Below are 17,818 nucleotides of genomic sequence, written 5' to 3'. Positions count from 1 at the left end.
GCCATAATTTTAATTCTAATTTTAAACAAATTTACCCAGAAATATGAATTAATATCTCAGCCATATTAGCTTAATTTCAGTCAACAAAACTTTAGCCTCGTCTTTTGTAACTGTGACACTGGTGTAACCCAGAAACAGAAGTGTCACTTATCTGTCACAGGTTCACACATTGTTAAATATATATATTAATATCTCAGCTATATCATGTAATAAAAATTATAGCTTTTTTTATTTTACTGATTTTAAAATAGGGTGGGACAGTAAAAGCTGTTAAGTGGGTGTTGCGCCACAATATAGGTCCTGAGGACCTTAATAAAGATCTCCATGATGTTTCCTCTGGGTAACCCAGACCCACCACCATCCTCATCAGAATTAATATGTATTTTAAAAGCTGAATACATTGGTTACAGTATAACAGTAAAACACGATGTGCATAATTGAAAAACACTGAAAATATAGTTTTTCGTTCATCTCATTAGGAAAGTGTGGTTACCTTTTTAACCAACAGGGGGTGACATTGTACAATTAATCTCAAACTCAAGCCTTATTGAGTTATTTTTGTTTTGTGTTTATTTGTACTTTTACAGTGAATCTAACAACTTGAAGTATTCAGTCATGGCTTCCAAATCTACTTTAAACCACACACGCACTAACACTACAGGCACTGCGAACTCAACTTCCATCAGCTTAATTTCAGGCAACAAAACTACAGTCAAATCAACTCCAACTACTGTCCCTGTTATTGCCACTAGACTAACTACCAACTCAACCACTACAGAACCTGATTTTATATCCTCTCTGCTGGACAAGATCCCATGTAAGTATTGCTAACCCTTTAGCCCTCCAGGCCTTCTAACTGTGCTGCTAACAGCCCTCCTCAATCATTCCCCAAGGATTGTGCATTACCAAAGCACCTGTTCCTTATATCAGATCTAATTCCACTCCTAGTGCACATTTCTGACCTCTCACTTTTACGTCTTGCAAGTGTTGATCCTGCTGGCTGTGCTCTTGTCTAATGCTTCAGATGAGTGTCATAGTGCTGGTTACAGCTACACCAGCTTTTTGCTTTCATGTTTCAATATTAAGGATGTTTTTTACATGTACAACCCTCTGTTACAGTGCCAAGATGGGCCATCTATGCTATCCTTGCCCTAATTCTTCTGGTGATTTTAATCTGTGTGCTGTGCTGCTGTATAAAATGCTGCTGTAAAGGAAATAAGAAAAAGAAATCGAAGTTGGATCAGAAGGTCAGCCTAAAAGAAATCAATGGACGTACCACAGCAGCACTGGTGAGAGCATATGCATATTTTTTGGCTGTCCATTCCAAAGTGATCATTTCATCAGTGTTTTAAAGTGGGATGGCCCACAACAACTATTTATTGGGTCATTTCAACTGGAAGTGAGGGAAAATGCCCCCCCCCAGTAAAATTGAGAAAACAACTATACATCTCAGTCTTCCTAAAGTTTTTTTTTACTCTGATTAAAAACATTAATTTTATAATGCATTCCTTAATTTTTTTATTTTTATGCATTTTCTCCCCTTTTTCTCCCCCTTTAGCGCGTCCAATTGCCCAATTGCATCATGCTTCCTCTCCGCCCATGTCGATCCCTGCTCTGACCGAGGAGATCGAAGCTAACCCACGCCCCCTCCGACATGTGGGCAGCAAGACGTATGCATTTTATCACCTACACATTGACGAGTGTTGTGCCACCTAGCGTTGTGTACAGAGAGACACACTCTAAGAGCACTCTTTCCTCATCTCTGTGTAGACGCCACCAATCAGCCAGCAGAGGTCATAATTGCACCATTCTGACAGAGAGAGACCCTATCCGGCTTAGTCTCGCCCATCTGATCAACAGGCCAATCGTTGTTCATGTGGCCGCTCAGCCGGTAAGGCAGAGCTGAGATTCGATACGATGTATTCGCGATCCAGCTCTGGTTGCAGCATCTGTTTTAACCGCTGTGCCACCTGAGCGGCCTGCATTCCTTTATTTACATGAAATGGAATTTGAGCGTAACTCAGGAATACACCCCAGACAGGGCGCTAATATGCCACAGGTTAACACACTCACATTTACTTACTTATTAGCACCTTTGGACAATTTAAAGAAGCTTCATAAGTGACCAAAGTGAAGAATCAAACTCAAATCCCCAGGACACATGTTGCTGTGATGCCCAATATAAATATACATTTATAAATATATAAATATAAATTAAATTTTTACTTTTCTGCTGTTGGAAGTGTTTCAAATGTCTGTTCTTTTTACATGCAATTTTAAAGTCAGCCCATTAGAGTCCTCACTTCAGAGAGTGTATCCTTCGTAGGGGTTTAGGGATAGTTATGATCACTTTAGAATGAACCTTAGCCTCATTGGCACACATATATCCACTGTTGGGTGTGGTCTTTGCTGATAAGATGACTAATCTGATTGACAGGTCCAGCCAGAGACGGCGGATGCCAACTATGGTTCTGCTAACCAGAGAAGAGGAAAACTGCTCTACTCCCTGGAGTATAACAACGCACGCTCAGAGGTCCACCTGATCACTTTAATCATTTGAATAATGTGTGTACATAATTAAACTGGATTTGCAAGACAGAGAATGCATAATATTAGCTTGTTCTCCTTCATATCATGGGTTTATGAATGTATTCATTCATTCATTCAGTCAGCCATATTTTTTTCATAATCAAGAACACTCCATGGAGCTCTTGAAGATCAAAGTGTTACTTTACCCCTCATACATTTTACTGAATATGAATGTTCAGCTTTTCATTTTAGATGACTGTTGGAATAAAAGAAGCTTCTGAGTTAATGGCCATGGACCATTTAGGAACATCGGACCCCTACGTCAAAGTGTACATGCTCCCCAGCAAATCCAAAACTTTTGAGACTAAGGTGTTCAGGAAAACACTCAACCCGGTGTTCAATGAGAACTTTAAATACCAGGTAAATCAATCTTTTCACACTCAGGTCTTTGTCTTAATCAAAATAATACTAGTAAACTAACCAAGAATTGGAAATTTGAAATGACTTTTATCTTTATCAGCTATGTCTGTAAAACATTTTCTAGCATCAAGAAAAGAACAGTCTGTGATGTATACATTACAACAGTAAGCTTGTGGGCACCAGACACTAACATCACATTGAAAACCATGAGCGTTTATGTGGATTCCCACCCTCTTTGTTGCTATAATATCCTCCACCACCACCCCCAGCCACCCACAAAAGAACCCTGCAAGTACATGTTTGTAGGGCTGCAGAGTCCAACATTGTTGTGCTTTACACCTCTCCAGCAGGCATTTGCCACTGCACAGGGTGATCTGAGGACTGTGTGTGACTGCATGGTTTATCTTTTCTATGATAGGTGTTAATCAGTGGGCGGCACGGTGGCTTGGTGGGTAGCACTGTCGTCTCACAGCAAGAAGGTCCTGGGTTCAATCCTCAAGCGGGGCGGTCCGGGTCCTTTCTGTGCGAAGTTTGCATGTTCTCCCCGTGTCTGCGTGGGTTTCCTCCGGGAGCTCTGGTTTCCTCCCACAGTCCAAAACATGCAGTCAGGTTAATTGGAGACACTGAATTGCCCTATAGGTGAATGGGTGTGTGTATGTGTGCATGTGTGTGTGTATGTGTGTCTGCCCTGTGATTGACTGGTGCCCTGTCCAGGGTGTTACTGTGTGCCTTGCGCCCATTGAAAAGCTGGGATAGGCTCCAGCACCCCCTCGACCCTAACTGGAGAAGCGGTTAAGAAAGTGAGTGAGTGAGTGAGTGAGTGTTAATCAGTTAATCCACTAGTTATAAGATGTGTCTACAAATGTTTGGCCCTGTATTGTATATTTAAATATTTAAAATTAAGCAGCCAATCTACCCTCTGACATGCTTTGGAGCAGTGGAAAGAAACTGGAAAACCTAGAGCAAACCCACTCAGACATATAGAGAACACAAACTCCTCACAGGCAGTGACTGGAGATCTGGATTAAGCTTATGCTGGTGCTGTGTCTGATGCACCCATTACTTTCTGCCACCGATTGTACCAATTTAGAGACTGATTAACAAATAACTGCTGTGATATTACTTTAAATATTATTAAAATCTTTTTTTTTCTCGTATAATCAGATGTTTTACACATAACTGTGCATTGTGTTTAGATTTCTCAAAAGGATCTCAGTGAGTCTACGCTGGTAATGCAGGTATACGACTTTAACAGATTCTCCAAACACGATGTGATCGGTGAGCTGAGGCTCGAGCTCTCTGCTGTTGACTGGAACCATGTAATCGAGGAGTGGAGGGACCTCTCTGAACCTTCAAAGAATGAGGTACTTTGGGGTTTGCATTACTGTGAATTTTAACACCAGTTCAATAAAGAGAGTGAGGACACAGATCTTAATTTAGTTTCCTTTGAACTAGTGTCAAGAAAAAATGTATCTAAACTTTAAAGCATCAGCTAGTCGTCTTAGAAACTGTTTAAACTTTTTCAGTTTGTACTAAATACTAAATCATGACATGAGTGCCATTTCCATAGTGGAATTGTTTTCAAATGGGTTTAGTTCAGGGCCTTATGTAGGCCAGTTGTGTTCTTGTTTGGCAAATGTGCAGCTGCTAAACCCAAAAAATCCAAAAAGTACCTGACTAACAGATGTTTTTGCTGGCAGTCTGGGACATAGTAGTAAATGTCACAACCGAAATTTTTTTTTTTGCTATACTGGCTTTTTAATTTTTTCGAAAGTAAGATTAATCAGTCATGAAAATACATTCATTAATGTGGCATGATCACTGATAATGAATTATTTTAATTTTATGTACTTTACTACTAATTCACGGTATTTAAAAGGACTTAGGTTAATATTAAGCAAATTACTTGAGACCACACTCTTGTACAGGGGTGTCCATAATTTCTCAGCTTGAGCTCTACTTTTTCAGTCAACAGATCATCACAATCTACTTTTTAAAAAGGTTGGCTTCATCATTTTTCAAAAATGCTTTGAAGCTTTTTTAAATGTGCTTCAGTTGCCTACACTGATATTCAAAAAATCACACTAATCTTATTCTGATGATTTGCACTGAATGGTGTCAGCCAGGTTTATATAGTCTGGATTAGGGCAGGCACCGATCTGATACTCTGTATCACAGAGTTTCACAGTCTGAGCATTGTAATTTAGATAGCTAGTTTAACCATGGTGCATTGAGACATGTATTATTACTGCTTAGATGTTTGAGAGGAGAAATTACGGTATCGGATTGGTATCGTTATCGGCAGATACTCAGTTTGCAGTATCGGTATATATGGTATAGAGCCAGCCCTAGTCTGGATAATAGCTGCTGATGCCAATTCTCAAGCAGGCTTCGAAGTGTTCATCAGTAAGTGTGGATCGATATTTAGACTTAATTATTTTCATGTGGGAAAAGCCTGATTCACACAAGTAGGTTGATCCAAAAATGCTGTCAAATATGTGGCACATTTTCTTGTTTGGATATTTTTCCTCAGCCAGCAAGTTTCAAAAGTGTCCAGCAAAGAGTCAAACCGTTTTTGGTTTCTTTGGGATTGGTTGCACACTCATCTTCACAAACAGTGTAGGTTACAAAAAAAAAATGCACAAATGGTGCAAACTGGCTACTGATAAATGAAAACTTTCTATATTAGCAGTGCTTAAGGCGGGCTGAGGCATAGCTATGGTAACAAACCGCAAATGATAAAAACAGTGGCCACATGTCCTGTCAATCACGTTGACCTGTTTGAATGAGTCGCAATCTACCAGCGTGCACTGTGTGATTGGTCGATCGTATTGAGCACACTTCACTCTTGTATGACTAAATTAACATATACCATTTGAACTGTCTACCCCTTTACAGCAGGTACATCTTGGGGACATATGCTTCTCCCTGCGTTATGTTCCCACTGCTAGTAAACTCACTGTGGTGATTCTGGAGGCCAAAAATCTAAAGCAAATGGATGTTGGAGGTTCTTCAGGTTAGTTACTTAGTCATTTTTTAGTGTCAAAACTGCCATATCACAGCAAAAGCACTTTTATTAAATGCAGATATTTCTAAGTCAACTTAGAAAACTTAACATTTACTTAAGAGAGACATGGATGTTATTAGTTATTATTCTTGGGATTTTAATGGTTTCTGCAGCTCCTTATTTTACTAAAATATTGCAACATAATTTTAATCCAGTTCATGAATTTAAGTTGTTTCATAAATTTTATGTGGGCTTCTGAAAATATGGCAAACAATAATAGGTTAAAATATACATTTTATAATCTAAAAAGAGCATAGGTTTATTACAAATTCATAATGTCATTAAACTTTGTTGCATTGTAAGAAATCATAATAAAGTGACTACATATGGCTTCTTTGCACACATATACTGTACATAGGGCTAGACTGTGCCCATTAGGCGCAGCCACAAGCATTACAATGGAAATAAATAAAGAGCTTGTCTGTAGATTCAAAATATTTTGATATCTGGTCTAATGTAATAGATAGAGCTCCCGGAGGAAACTCACACAGACATGGGGAGAACATGCAAACTTCTCACAGAAAAGACCCGGACTGCTCCACCTGGGACTCGAACTCAGGACCTTCTTGCTGTAAAGCGACAGTGCTACCCGCCGAATTAAAACCACACTATTTCTAAAGCACTAACATGCATTAACATGCTCCTATAAAGACTGGATGTGTACCCTCAAATCCTTCCTCTCCATGGAATAATCAGGATCTCCAGGCAGTGAACGTTACTGGAGGGGCTTCATGCGGTTTTACAAAAAATCTGATATTGTTGTCTATTCTAAAGCTCATGCTGACCACCTGATCATATACATGTAATTGCTGCCCGCTCCTGCTTCTCTTCAGTGATCAACAATGGTTGACACCCTTCTGTTTGTGCAGCTTTGGGTTCTGATAAGCTCTGCAATTCTTTCTTAAATTTTTTTAACTAATAAAAGCAATTTATTCATCTGCTCTCATGAACCAGGTGTCTCATGAACCAGCTGTTTACCCACCTTGCAGATTTACTCATACAAGCTCATCAGCTATCAACGAGATCATTCTCTATATGCATTTGTAATCATTGAGGCTTATTTACAGAAAAAAAGAAAATGATAAAAATCTAAAGTATACATGTTTCCCACAAGCATATGTAACTAAATATCACCTATATTTATTTGGTTGCAGATCCGTATTGCAAAGTCCAGTTAGTTCTGGATAGAAAGAAATGGAAGAAAAAGAAAACCTCAGTGAAGAAGAGTACACTGAATCCTTACTTCAATGAATCTTTCACTTTTGATGTGTCTTTTGAGCAGATTCAAGTGGGTCACTTGATCGTTTTGCTAATTGTACATTGTAGTACATTTTTGCCCAAATAATATTTAAATTTAGTTAACATAAAACCTACATTGCTATTAATATTAACTAATTGACCTGTAATATCTCTTGTATTATTTGTCTGTACAGAGAGTCCAGCTAGTGATCTCAGTATGGGACCATGACAAAGTGAGCAGGAATGATGCCATCGGAAAGATCTTTCTGGGCTGTGATGCCACTGGAAACCAGCTGCGCCATTGGGCAGACATGCTGTCGAATCCACGCCGGCCAGTGGCACAGTGGCATATGTTGCTTTCAACAGAACAGGTCGACTCAACGTTGGCCTTAAAACACACACTCAAGATCCCATTTACCAATAAGACTTTTTGAAATGCTGACATCACTTTATTTTGCTCGCCTGTGAACAGTCTGGTGCTTAAATCCATGATTATTTGTTGACTTTTTACTTAGATAATGCTAATTTGTTGTCCAATAAATGAGTCTTCTCATGACATTCCAGACACTGTCCTTCCTTTGAGGCATCTGTCTCTTAATGGGCTGGGGCTCTTGGAGGAGGAAGCACTTACTGCCCTTGTCCATACTCATAACCTAACAGATGTGTGGCTGGCATTGCTCCCCCAGTAAGCAGGGCCAATATGAGTTCAAACCCTTGATTATAAATGACTGAGTAATTAATTTGTTTGTGCAATTTTTATTTAAAAGTGCAGCTCTGGTAATATTGGCTGCACAGCTCCATGTGTCCGGTATTTAATACCTTGCTCTGTGAGTGTTACCAGCCAGTCCATAGCTCATAATTAGTTTGGTAATTTCTAAGATAATTGTCTAGAGGAATTAAAGTAATGCTTAATGGTAATTTCTATATTCTAACCTGGACTACCTGGAATTAAGTCAATAATGATATGTAATCTATGTAAAGTTTGCTGTCCGAACTCACAGCAAAGGCCCTGCCTACGTTTTTCTTATCTGGAGAGCAAATACAAACATATGCCCTGGCAAATCATCTATCCTGGAGCAGGGACTATTTAATCTCTTAGCTGAATTCAAAAAGCACACCCAGTTCTTGATTGATTGATTACTGATCCCCAAAGGGAAATTAAAAAGCATTTGTCTGGTTAAATTAGGGGATCCTAAATCACCCTGTCATTGTTGTGTAAAAACTGAAAAAGTTTAACACCAAAATGCAACTAAAATGATGTTTGATGCAACAAGAAAATTAAGTATGATACAAACAAATCAAAATTGAGATCCCCACCACCACCTCCTCAACTTATACTACAACCGGCATGTCCGGCGTGGCAGAAAAGTAAACATCAGTCTTTTTTACAAAACTATGGCACATTCTCTTTATGTGTGGGCTTTATCTGGGCATTTATTCATTTCACATTCGAAAAAACATGTCTATAGCTGAATTGGTGGTAGCCTAGTCGTAGAGCTTTGGGCTATCAACTGAAAGGTTGAGAGTTCAAATCCCAGCTCTGCCATGCAGCCACTGTTGGACCCTTGAGCAAGGTCCTTAACCCTCTCTGCTCCAGGGGCGCCATACAATGGCTGACGCTGCGCTCTGACCCTAGCTCCCAAACAAGCTGGGCTTTGCAAAGAAATAATTTCATAGTACTGTACACCTGTATATGTATATATAACAAATAAAAGCATTCTATTCTATTCTAAATAGGTGAAAATGTGGTGACTGATCAAAATAAGCCAGTTACTGAAACGAAATAAAAAATCAGTGTAAAACGTCTTTATGTTTTAACTTTATGAATAATTCTGTTTATACACCCTCAGTTAGTAAACATTTATTACACAGGTGGTACAATACTTAAAATTTAATAAAGGTTTTAAACATGATATATACCAATGAATGCACTATTTTATCATATACTGTATATGCCTACAACTAAAAACAGGTTGATTATGTTTTTGTGAAATTGGAAATGATTGTAAACATAAATGTACATGCACAATATCCTCTGTGACTGTTGTCATTTTTAACCTGCAGGAGTACAGCATCAGCAAAGTGATATTCACTATCATGCACATTCATGTTGATTTCTCTGGTGGCAGTGCACACACAGCTTGATTTCTCAGGTGACAGTAATAGATAAGGGATTGTATGCACAGTGTCAGCACACAGATGGCTTAATTAGGGTAGCGTAATGAAATTCTAGGTCCACTGTGACGAAACATACTGTGCTGCCAGGCTGTTAAGAGTTCTTTCTGATATATACACAATGAGATACATACTCAAGCCAGTCTACTCAGGAATATACTTACTCACAAATGCATTACTATTATATAAAACTATTGTAAAAGTACTATAGTGTTGCTGTTTTATTATTATGAATACTTAAGTAAGATGTTGTTATATCCAACATACATGATAATTTTTTCTAGGTCGCACTGTATGTGAACATTCTTACAAATGCTATTTTACCTAAATGCATGAATGATTCCTTTCAGCTGCTCATGGTTTTGGAATGGAACCTCCAAAAACCTTATGGCTATATGTTGCATGTATTAAGTGATCTAAAAGTGATTTTATGTACACTGATCAGCCATAACATTAAAACAACCTCCTGGTTTCTTTACTCATTGTCCATTTTATCAGCGCCACTTACCATATAGAAGTACTTTGTAGTTCTACAATTACTGATTGTAGTCCATCTGTTTCTCTACATACCTTTTTAGCCTGCTTTCACCCTGTTCTTTAATGGTCAGGACCCCCACAGGACCACCACAGAGTAGGTATTATTTAGGTGGTGGATCATTCTCAGCACTGCAGTGACACTGGCATGGTGGTGGTGTGTTAGTGTGTGTTGTGCTGGTATGAGTGGATCAGACACAGCAGTGCAGCTGGACTTTTTAAATACTGTGTCCACTCATAGTCCACTCTATTAGACACTCCTATCTAGCTGGTCCACCTTGTAGATGTAAAGTCAGAGAAGATCGCTCATCTATTGCTGCTGTTTGAGTTGGTCATCTTCTAGACCTTCATCAGTGGTCACAGAATGCTACCTGTGGGGCACTGTTGGCTGGATATTTTTGGTTGGTGGACTATTCTTAGTCCAGCAGTGACAGTGAGGTGTTTTAAAACTCCATCAGCATTGCTGTGTCTGATCCACTCATACCAGCACAACACACACTAACACACCACCACCATGTCAGTGTCACTGCAGTGCTGAGAAAGATCCATCACCCAAATAATACCTGATCTGTAGTGGTCCTGGGAGAGTCCGGACCATTGAAGAACAGCATGAAAGGGGGCTAACAAAGCATGCAGAGAAAATGGACAGTGAGTGTAGAAACAGTGAGGTGGTTTTAATGTTATGCCAGGTTGGTGTAAGTGCATTTACAATTACAGTCCAAGTTACACTATATGTTCAAAATTATGTAAAAAGTGTTTGTAATTTTTCTTCAGCCAATGAACAAAGTGCAACGTTATATAGTAAAATTTTTTGTCATTATTCAATGGCAGTGAGTGATTCAGTATAGATAGGAAACCTCAAATAATGCCTTCTTTCAGTTTGTTCAGTCTTTTAATCAAGTCAAGAGGTCTGTGATTTAAAATAAGTCCATGAGTCTCTCTGCCAATGTCACTTCCCAAGCACCTTACACCTTGTGTATCAGCAACACACCTCTGGGCACCCTGACAATGAACACCATACCACACCATATAATGAGGAATAACATCAGCCAGGCAACTTTATTGACATTTAGAGACATATTACTTTATATCCACTTGTTCATGCTGGACTACACTAGACATGACTACACCAAGAACATTAAACCTACCTGTAAGTTTATCTTTTTATTTCCTACATTGATTGCCATTGGCGATCACTCCAGTTCTAAAATCTCTACACTGGCTTCCGGTTAGTTACAGAATAGAATTTAAAGTGCTGCTACTGGTCTATAAATCACTGAATGGGTTCGGCCCAGAATACATCTCAGAAATGTTTAGAGAATATAAACCCAGTAGATCTCTTAGATCCATGGACTCAGGTCAGCTAGTTGAGCCCAGAGTCCAAACTAAACATGGTGAAGCAGCATTTAGCTGCATATAACTGGAACAGACTGCCAGGAGATATTAGATGTTCCTCAAATGTAGAAATGTTTAAATCCAGGTTAAAAACTTTTCTTTTTTCTTGTGCCTATGATTGAGTTAAAAATTTTTGCTATTACCCTCATTTTACTATATTTCTTTTAGTCTTGTTTTAATTTCATATTCTCTAAATTGTAGGGTATATTTTACTATATTTTCTTTTAGTTTTCATGTTTTTAATTGCTTATCTCTCTTGTTTTAATTTCATATTTCCCAAATTGTAGGGTATATTTTACTATATTTTCTTTTAGTTTTTCATGTTCTTAATTTTTTATCTCTCTTGTTTGAATTTCATGTTGTCTTAATTGTAACTAAATGTTTGCAAGAAGTCTTTCTGAGGTTCTAGATCTCAGGAATGTTTTAATGCTTTTAATGATTTTTTTTCCTTATGTAAAGCACTTTGAATTGCCAATGTGTATGAAAGGTGCTATACAAATAAACTTGCCTTGCCTTGCCTTGGCCTGTAATATTTAGACTAAGGTAAATAACCTTTACCTACAGGATAATTGCATTTAACCCCTGTTTGGCAGTGATAATAAAAAACACTAATTCTTATGTTATAGATTATCTTTGTATGTGTTTATTAGCTTCAAACTGTAATTATTCTAAAGCCAGTGCATGTAGTGGTCTTAAGAGATCCACATTTTCTCTTAAGAGGGGAATGGTCCAGCTCTTTGAAATGGAAATGTGATTGTTGTACAACCCACTGGTGTACTTGCTGCATTTTTATATAATGTATTTGTAAGGACCTGTTTAAACAGTTATCCAGGCATGACATGAAAGTAACATTGTGGTCCCCTGCTTTTATAAAAAGAATAAATATAAAGTTATGATAAGTAAATAAGCAAGTACTAATTAAAAAGTATAACCCATGTGCCAACTGATTTATTTGACAATATACCAGTGTGTCAAATATTTTCAGTCAACACATAATGCTTTTATTAGCATAGCTGTGATCACAGTAATAAAAGCACAGCAGCACACTAGGGATTTATTCCATGATTCATTCACTTTGTTAGGGGCTGGCCAAAAGGATTGTAGGTGCGCTGGATACTGCAGGTTATTGTTGTCTCAGTATGATATCACGTGTGAGCCAAGGTATCCTGGATACATAGAGAGCCTAAGAGCAGGTCAATTAACCAGAGAAGAGACCGTACAGGGCTGATGGTTCCTAACACTGATAACAAGCTGTGTGACGCTCACATCCTCAAGTAAGTTAAGAGTTCTTTAAATTTATGATGCATTTTGTTGTAATAGATATTATTGATCTAATCAGTATGTAAAGGACAACACCAGATTCTAGTGACTATCCCTAAATATTTAAACAACATTTTACTTTTATCTTCTAGTTAAATAAAATATTTTAGCTAAAAACAAAACCAGACGTGGAAACTGTGTGGCCATAAGGTCATTTTTTTTGTCTTGCATATTTTGTTTTTAATCTAACATCATTTAGGTTTAAAGCATAGTAAGATGTAAAGCAGCATGCTTTATTCTTCAGCACACACCACCAGACTTATAAAATAAATAAATGCAGTAAAGAAAAATACAGTAAAAGGTAACCAGTTATGAATATAAACAACTATAAATCTTAATAATGTTATTTAACAGATAGATTAGATGCAGCTTCAGTAGTGCTGTAGAGTTATAGTTATAGTGTGATTATATAATTCACAAAAATTTGGACAATATTTGCATTGGTCTTACTTATTGTTTGTACAGGATCAATCACAGTATATTAGTATATTTCAGTATATTTAAGTGGCTCCCAAGTTGTGGAACATGTACCACTGGTGGTACACAAGCACCCTCAGGTGGTATTACAGATTACCATGAAATATCTTCTGCATGAAAAAAATATAAAATAAGATTTTATGTAAAATTATGTAGTTGCTGTGATCTGTATGAAAAATGTTTCATACAGAAAATTACTGTTTCAATAAATTTAGGAAGTATTTAGTATTTAATTAATCTGGATATTTCTGAGCCATCATTCGAAGACCCACCTCTTTTGCCAAGAATAAATAAAAACAAAAAAAATGTATAAACAGTGAGCAGATTAAATGCCAAAAAGAATAATACAAGCTCTGATTGATCAGATATACTTGTTGAGAAAGTGGACACAGAGAGCATCGGTTTGTTTTTTTTATCAAAAAGGGGAGAATGGGATTTACTGATACCAGGAAAGAGAGAGAATCATGACAATTTTGCTGACCAAGCTTAGACCTTTAATGAAATGGAAAGTGCTGACTACATGTATTGTAAAAGCCTACCGTGTATACATGTGTGTAAGCGGCAATGTAAGATATTATTATATGTAAAAAGAATTCAAATGAAACTTAGAATCAACAGAATTAACTTTGTTTCTTGGATATAGTATTATGTTTTTTTTATGTCCTCTAGAGTAAAATGTTTGAAAAAAGAATCTAAAATAGAATATAAAGCATTTTACTGACACCATCTACTTTTTTAAGTAGGTAGGTGCTAAGTTCACAAGATGTCTTATATTTTTGTACTGGTAAGCAATGCTAATACTGCTGCTTATCATAAGCAAGTACAGTTACACAGGATACTATATAAATATGCAATAAATTAAAGACACTACTGACTACTATGTTACACATGCATCACTACAATGATTGACACTTTAATGAGACTTCACATGGGTTTTCTAACAAATATAAGGTTGCATCACAACTATATCAGTTAAGGTTTTACTTTGCTGTTTTACTAGTGCTGTGGACACTTTCTTGAGAACCCACTGTCATGCCCTCCTTTTTGGGGTCTGATGTCCTTCTTTTTGCAGTTATAAAAGTGACCACCCAGCTGTGTCCATTTCTAGATGTGTCATATCTTATTGAAGTTTTTAAGAAGTTGAGGAGTGTTTGTGTTTGGTATTGGTGACAGTTGTGTCCTAGCGGTTAAGGTACTGAACTAGTAATCCAAAGGTCGCTGGTTCAAGCCCCACTACTGCCAGGTTGCCACTGGTGGGCCCTTTGAGCAAGACCCTTAATTGCTTAGATTGTATACTGTACTGTCACAGCTGTAAGTCGCTTTGAATAAAAGCGTCTGCTACATGCCAAAAATGTAAATGTATCGCAAAGCACTTGTCAGTTTACCTAGACGATTCAGGCGGCACGATGGCTAAGTGGGTAGCACTGTCGCCTCACAGCAAGAAGGTCCTGGGTTCGATCCCCAGGTGGGGCGCTCCGGGTCTTTTCTGTGTGGAGTTTGCATGTTCTCCCAGTGTCCGCGTGGATTTCCTCCAGGTGCTCTGGTTTCCTCCCACAGTCCAAAGACATGCAAGTGAGGTGAATTGAAGACACTAAATTGTCCAAGACTGTGTTTGATATAACCTTGTGAACTGATGAATCTTGTGTAATGAATAACTACCATTCCTGTCATGAATGTAACCGAAGTGTGAAACATGACGTTAAAGTCCTAATGAACAAACAAACAAACCTAGATGACTACATCTGCTAAATGCTCTAATTGTAAATTCATGGGCGTGCGTATTATTTTTTCATGTCTAATTAGAGAGCACTCAGATATGTTAATGCAATTTTAGATCGAAGATGTTAATTAAAAGCTTAAACTCGACAGAAAGTCGTACAGTTTTAACTTAGTACGTGCGCAAGATTAGACTACATTTCCCATGATTCTGTGTCGTCGCCTGTATGAGGTCAGTCGTCCGCATGAGCTTCATTCAGCTGAGAGCTGCAAAGACAAAGTGAATGGCTGGGGTTTGTGTTCTAAATTCTTATTATGAATGCAGTTTTCTAGCCATAATTGTATTATTGCTATGCTGTTGTGCGGTTAAACGCTGTTTTTAGTCCATATTTGCATGCACGGTTAGGAAAATATGACTAACTGCTTCATTTTGAACCGCTATGATTCTCAGTCATACAGATACTAATTACCCATTATCAACATGTTCGACCCCAAACCAGTTTTTATATAAACGAAGATGTAATGAATGCACTATGAGCCATTATAAACGCCAAATGTAACGTTTTATTCATTTCTTGTGGCCAAGTGGTGGAATGTATCGGAATTGCGGGGGTGTTTTGTTTTCTTTTTTTAGCATTCAGTTATAGCAATGCAGAGCTACAGATAATACTGACTGATGCTGCTTTCAGTTAAATGCATTTCCAGTGTTTGACTACATAATCCAACTTGATTTATTTGCATTTATTTTATCAACAGGAGGCAGAAGATGGAAGCCGTGAAAAAATGGAACAAAGACTTGGTTGCACTTAATCAATGGGATAAGAAAATACAACAACCAGTAAATGGTAAGCGAGTTGTGATTGCTTCAGAAAAGGCCTTTCTTATTTAAAATGCAAATATGTGAACATGTCATTGTTCTTATTATAAGTTGGAAATGTAGAAAGAACAAAATGTAAAGCAGTTTTTTGCTTTACACAAATTACACACTCATTACACAAGATTCATCAGTTCACAAGGTTATATCGAACACAGTCATGGACAATTTAGTATCTCCAATTTACCTCACTTGGACTGTGGGAGGAAACCGGAGCACCCGGAGGAAACCCACGCGGACACGGGGAGAACATGCAAACTCCACACAGAAAGGACCCGGAGCGCCCCACCTGGGGATTGAACCCAGGACCTTCTTGCTGTGAGGCGACAGTGAAATATATGATGGTAAAGCGCCTCACAGCAAGAAGCTCCTGGGTTAGATTCCCAGGCGGAATGGTCCGCATCCTTTCTGTGTGGAGTTTGCATGTTCTCCCCATGTCTGTGTGGGTTTCATCTTACAGTCCAAAGACATGAACTGGAGATGCAAAATTGTCCATGACTGTGTTTGACATTAAAGACTTGAACTGATGAATCTTGTGTAACCAGTAACTACCTGTTCTGTCATGAATTTAATCAAAGTGTGTAAAACATGACGTTAAAATCCTATTAAGTAAATTAATAAAATATGATGGTTAAGGCGTATTAACATGTTAGTGAGTGCTTGTGTGTACACAATTTACAATGTGTGTATTTGTGCATTTGTACACAACATACTAAAGCAGCATTCACTTTACAGTCATATTTTGACTGCTTAAAACGTCACTTATGTTATGGAAATTGAACTATAGAGCATCTATAGGACTACTTCCTATATTTTTATGTATAATTGTAAAGTACCATAAAATGACAAGAAATGCTATTTAAAGTTACTATTGCTGACATTATACTCACTAATAATTCCTAATGCTGAATGCGCTCTCTTTTTTAACTTCCAAGGCATGATTGGCAAGAATATCCTCAACACACTTAAGATTCACAACCAGTTACAGCTCCAGCCTAATACTTTTTCAGCATGTGCGATTGGTAAGAATAATTGGCTATTCTGCTTAATTTCAACTAAATAAACACACAAACTATTGAGCCTTTTGACCAAGAAAAAAACAGTATACTGCCGCCCACCAAGTATACTACTTGGAAAGTAAGTCTACTGATTAGTAAATCTACTGATTAGATAAATTCAAACACTTTTAATTGCTAGGGAAAGGAAACCCTTTTAACCACAGAGCAACATTTTCATTAAATGTGCATCACACATTTTTAATTTGACCCGGTCCGTGACTGCAGGCTTGTCAGTCTAGCACCACAGATGCAAGTTACCCATGCCATGGCCAGTAATGCACCCTATAATGTAAAAGACTTCTACCTTAAAAAACATAAGTTCTAACATAAGGCCTCTGTGGTGCCTAGTACAGACTTAACTTGGTCTCTGAATGCAGTGATGAACAGGGTTTATTAACAACTGTTGGTCAAAGTATTACTGCACCCATGTGGTGGTAGTGGGTTTTCTAAATGTGTTCAGTTACTGCTTTTTAAGTAAAATACGCATATCTGTTAGATTTTCTTGTTAAAATGTGCAACATTTCCCAGTTCACAATAAGTGTAGTTTATTGTATGTTGATTATTAATTTATTATAATTGTTGGTTTATAGAATATTAATGCAGAAGCCCACAATTTGCAAATGGGTTTCAGTGTGTACCGGTGTAATAACGTTATTCTGTTTTTCTCTATATCGTTTAGGCATTTATTTAAATGTTCTGTTACGGTTCGTTTTGGTTTTTGGCTTGATTCCTTAAAATGTACAATTTTATTTTGCTGCTTGTCTGTCAGGCTCCTGTCCGAATCTGATGATGAGTAGGAATGAGCAGCCTGAGTTACGGCCGGCCCCCGTGGCTCTCACACCACAGCTGCCTCCTAGGACCCACCGGCCCCTCTGCCTCTCCGTGTCCTCGGACAGCAATGGCCGCTTCAAAGCACTGGAGACGCAGGAGTGGAAAAACAATCTCAAGGCTCAGGTGTGTACACTGTCTTACAGGTTGCAGTGCCAACTTAGTGAAGATACTCCATATAAAATA

General features: G+C 37.9%; 1 protein-coding gene across 1 annotated transcript; it reads left to right on the top strand.

Annotated features, from left to right (window-relative positions):
• Positions 1-615: 615 nt before the first annotated feature.
• syt8 (synaptotagmin VIII) lies at positions 616-7,883 on the top strand. Its single transcript, XM_063001534.1, has 8 exons — positions 616-817; positions 1,120-1,289; positions 2,438-2,533; positions 2,782-2,949; positions 4,146-4,313; positions 5,848-5,965; positions 7,171-7,304; positions 7,450-7,883. The coding sequence occupies exons 1-8, from the start codon at positions 616-618 to the stop codon at positions 7,687-7,689; spliced, it is 1,296 nt and encodes a 431-aa protein (XP_062857604.1). The 3' UTR covers positions 7,690-7,883.
• The last annotated feature ends 9,935 nt before the right edge of the window (positions 7,884-17,818 follow it).

Source organism: Trichomycterus rosablanca, chromosome 1 (genome assembly GCF_030014385.1).
Source record: "Trichomycterus rosablanca isolate fTriRos1 chromosome 1, fTriRos1.hap1, whole genome shotgun sequence".
In the NCBI taxonomy this organism is placed as follows: Eukaryota; Metazoa; Chordata; class Actinopteri; order Siluriformes; family Trichomycteridae; genus Trichomycterus; species Trichomycterus rosablanca.
The sequence above is the reverse complement of the archived record's forward strand: the minus strand, read 5'-3'. Positions and strand labels throughout refer to the sequence as shown.

Coding starts and splice junctions, on each gene's coding strand:
- syt8 (XM_063001534.1), top strand. CDS start 616: ATGGCTTCCAAATCTACTTTAAACCACACACGCACTAACACTACAGGC. Junction 1,290..2,437: donor GACGTACCACAGCAGCACTG/GTGAGAGCATAT, acceptor TCTGATTGACAG/GTCCAGCCAGAGACGGCGGA. Junction 2,950..4,145: donor ATGAGAACTTTAAATACCAG/GTAAATCAATCT, acceptor CATTGTGTTTAG/ATTTCTCAAAAGGATCTCAG.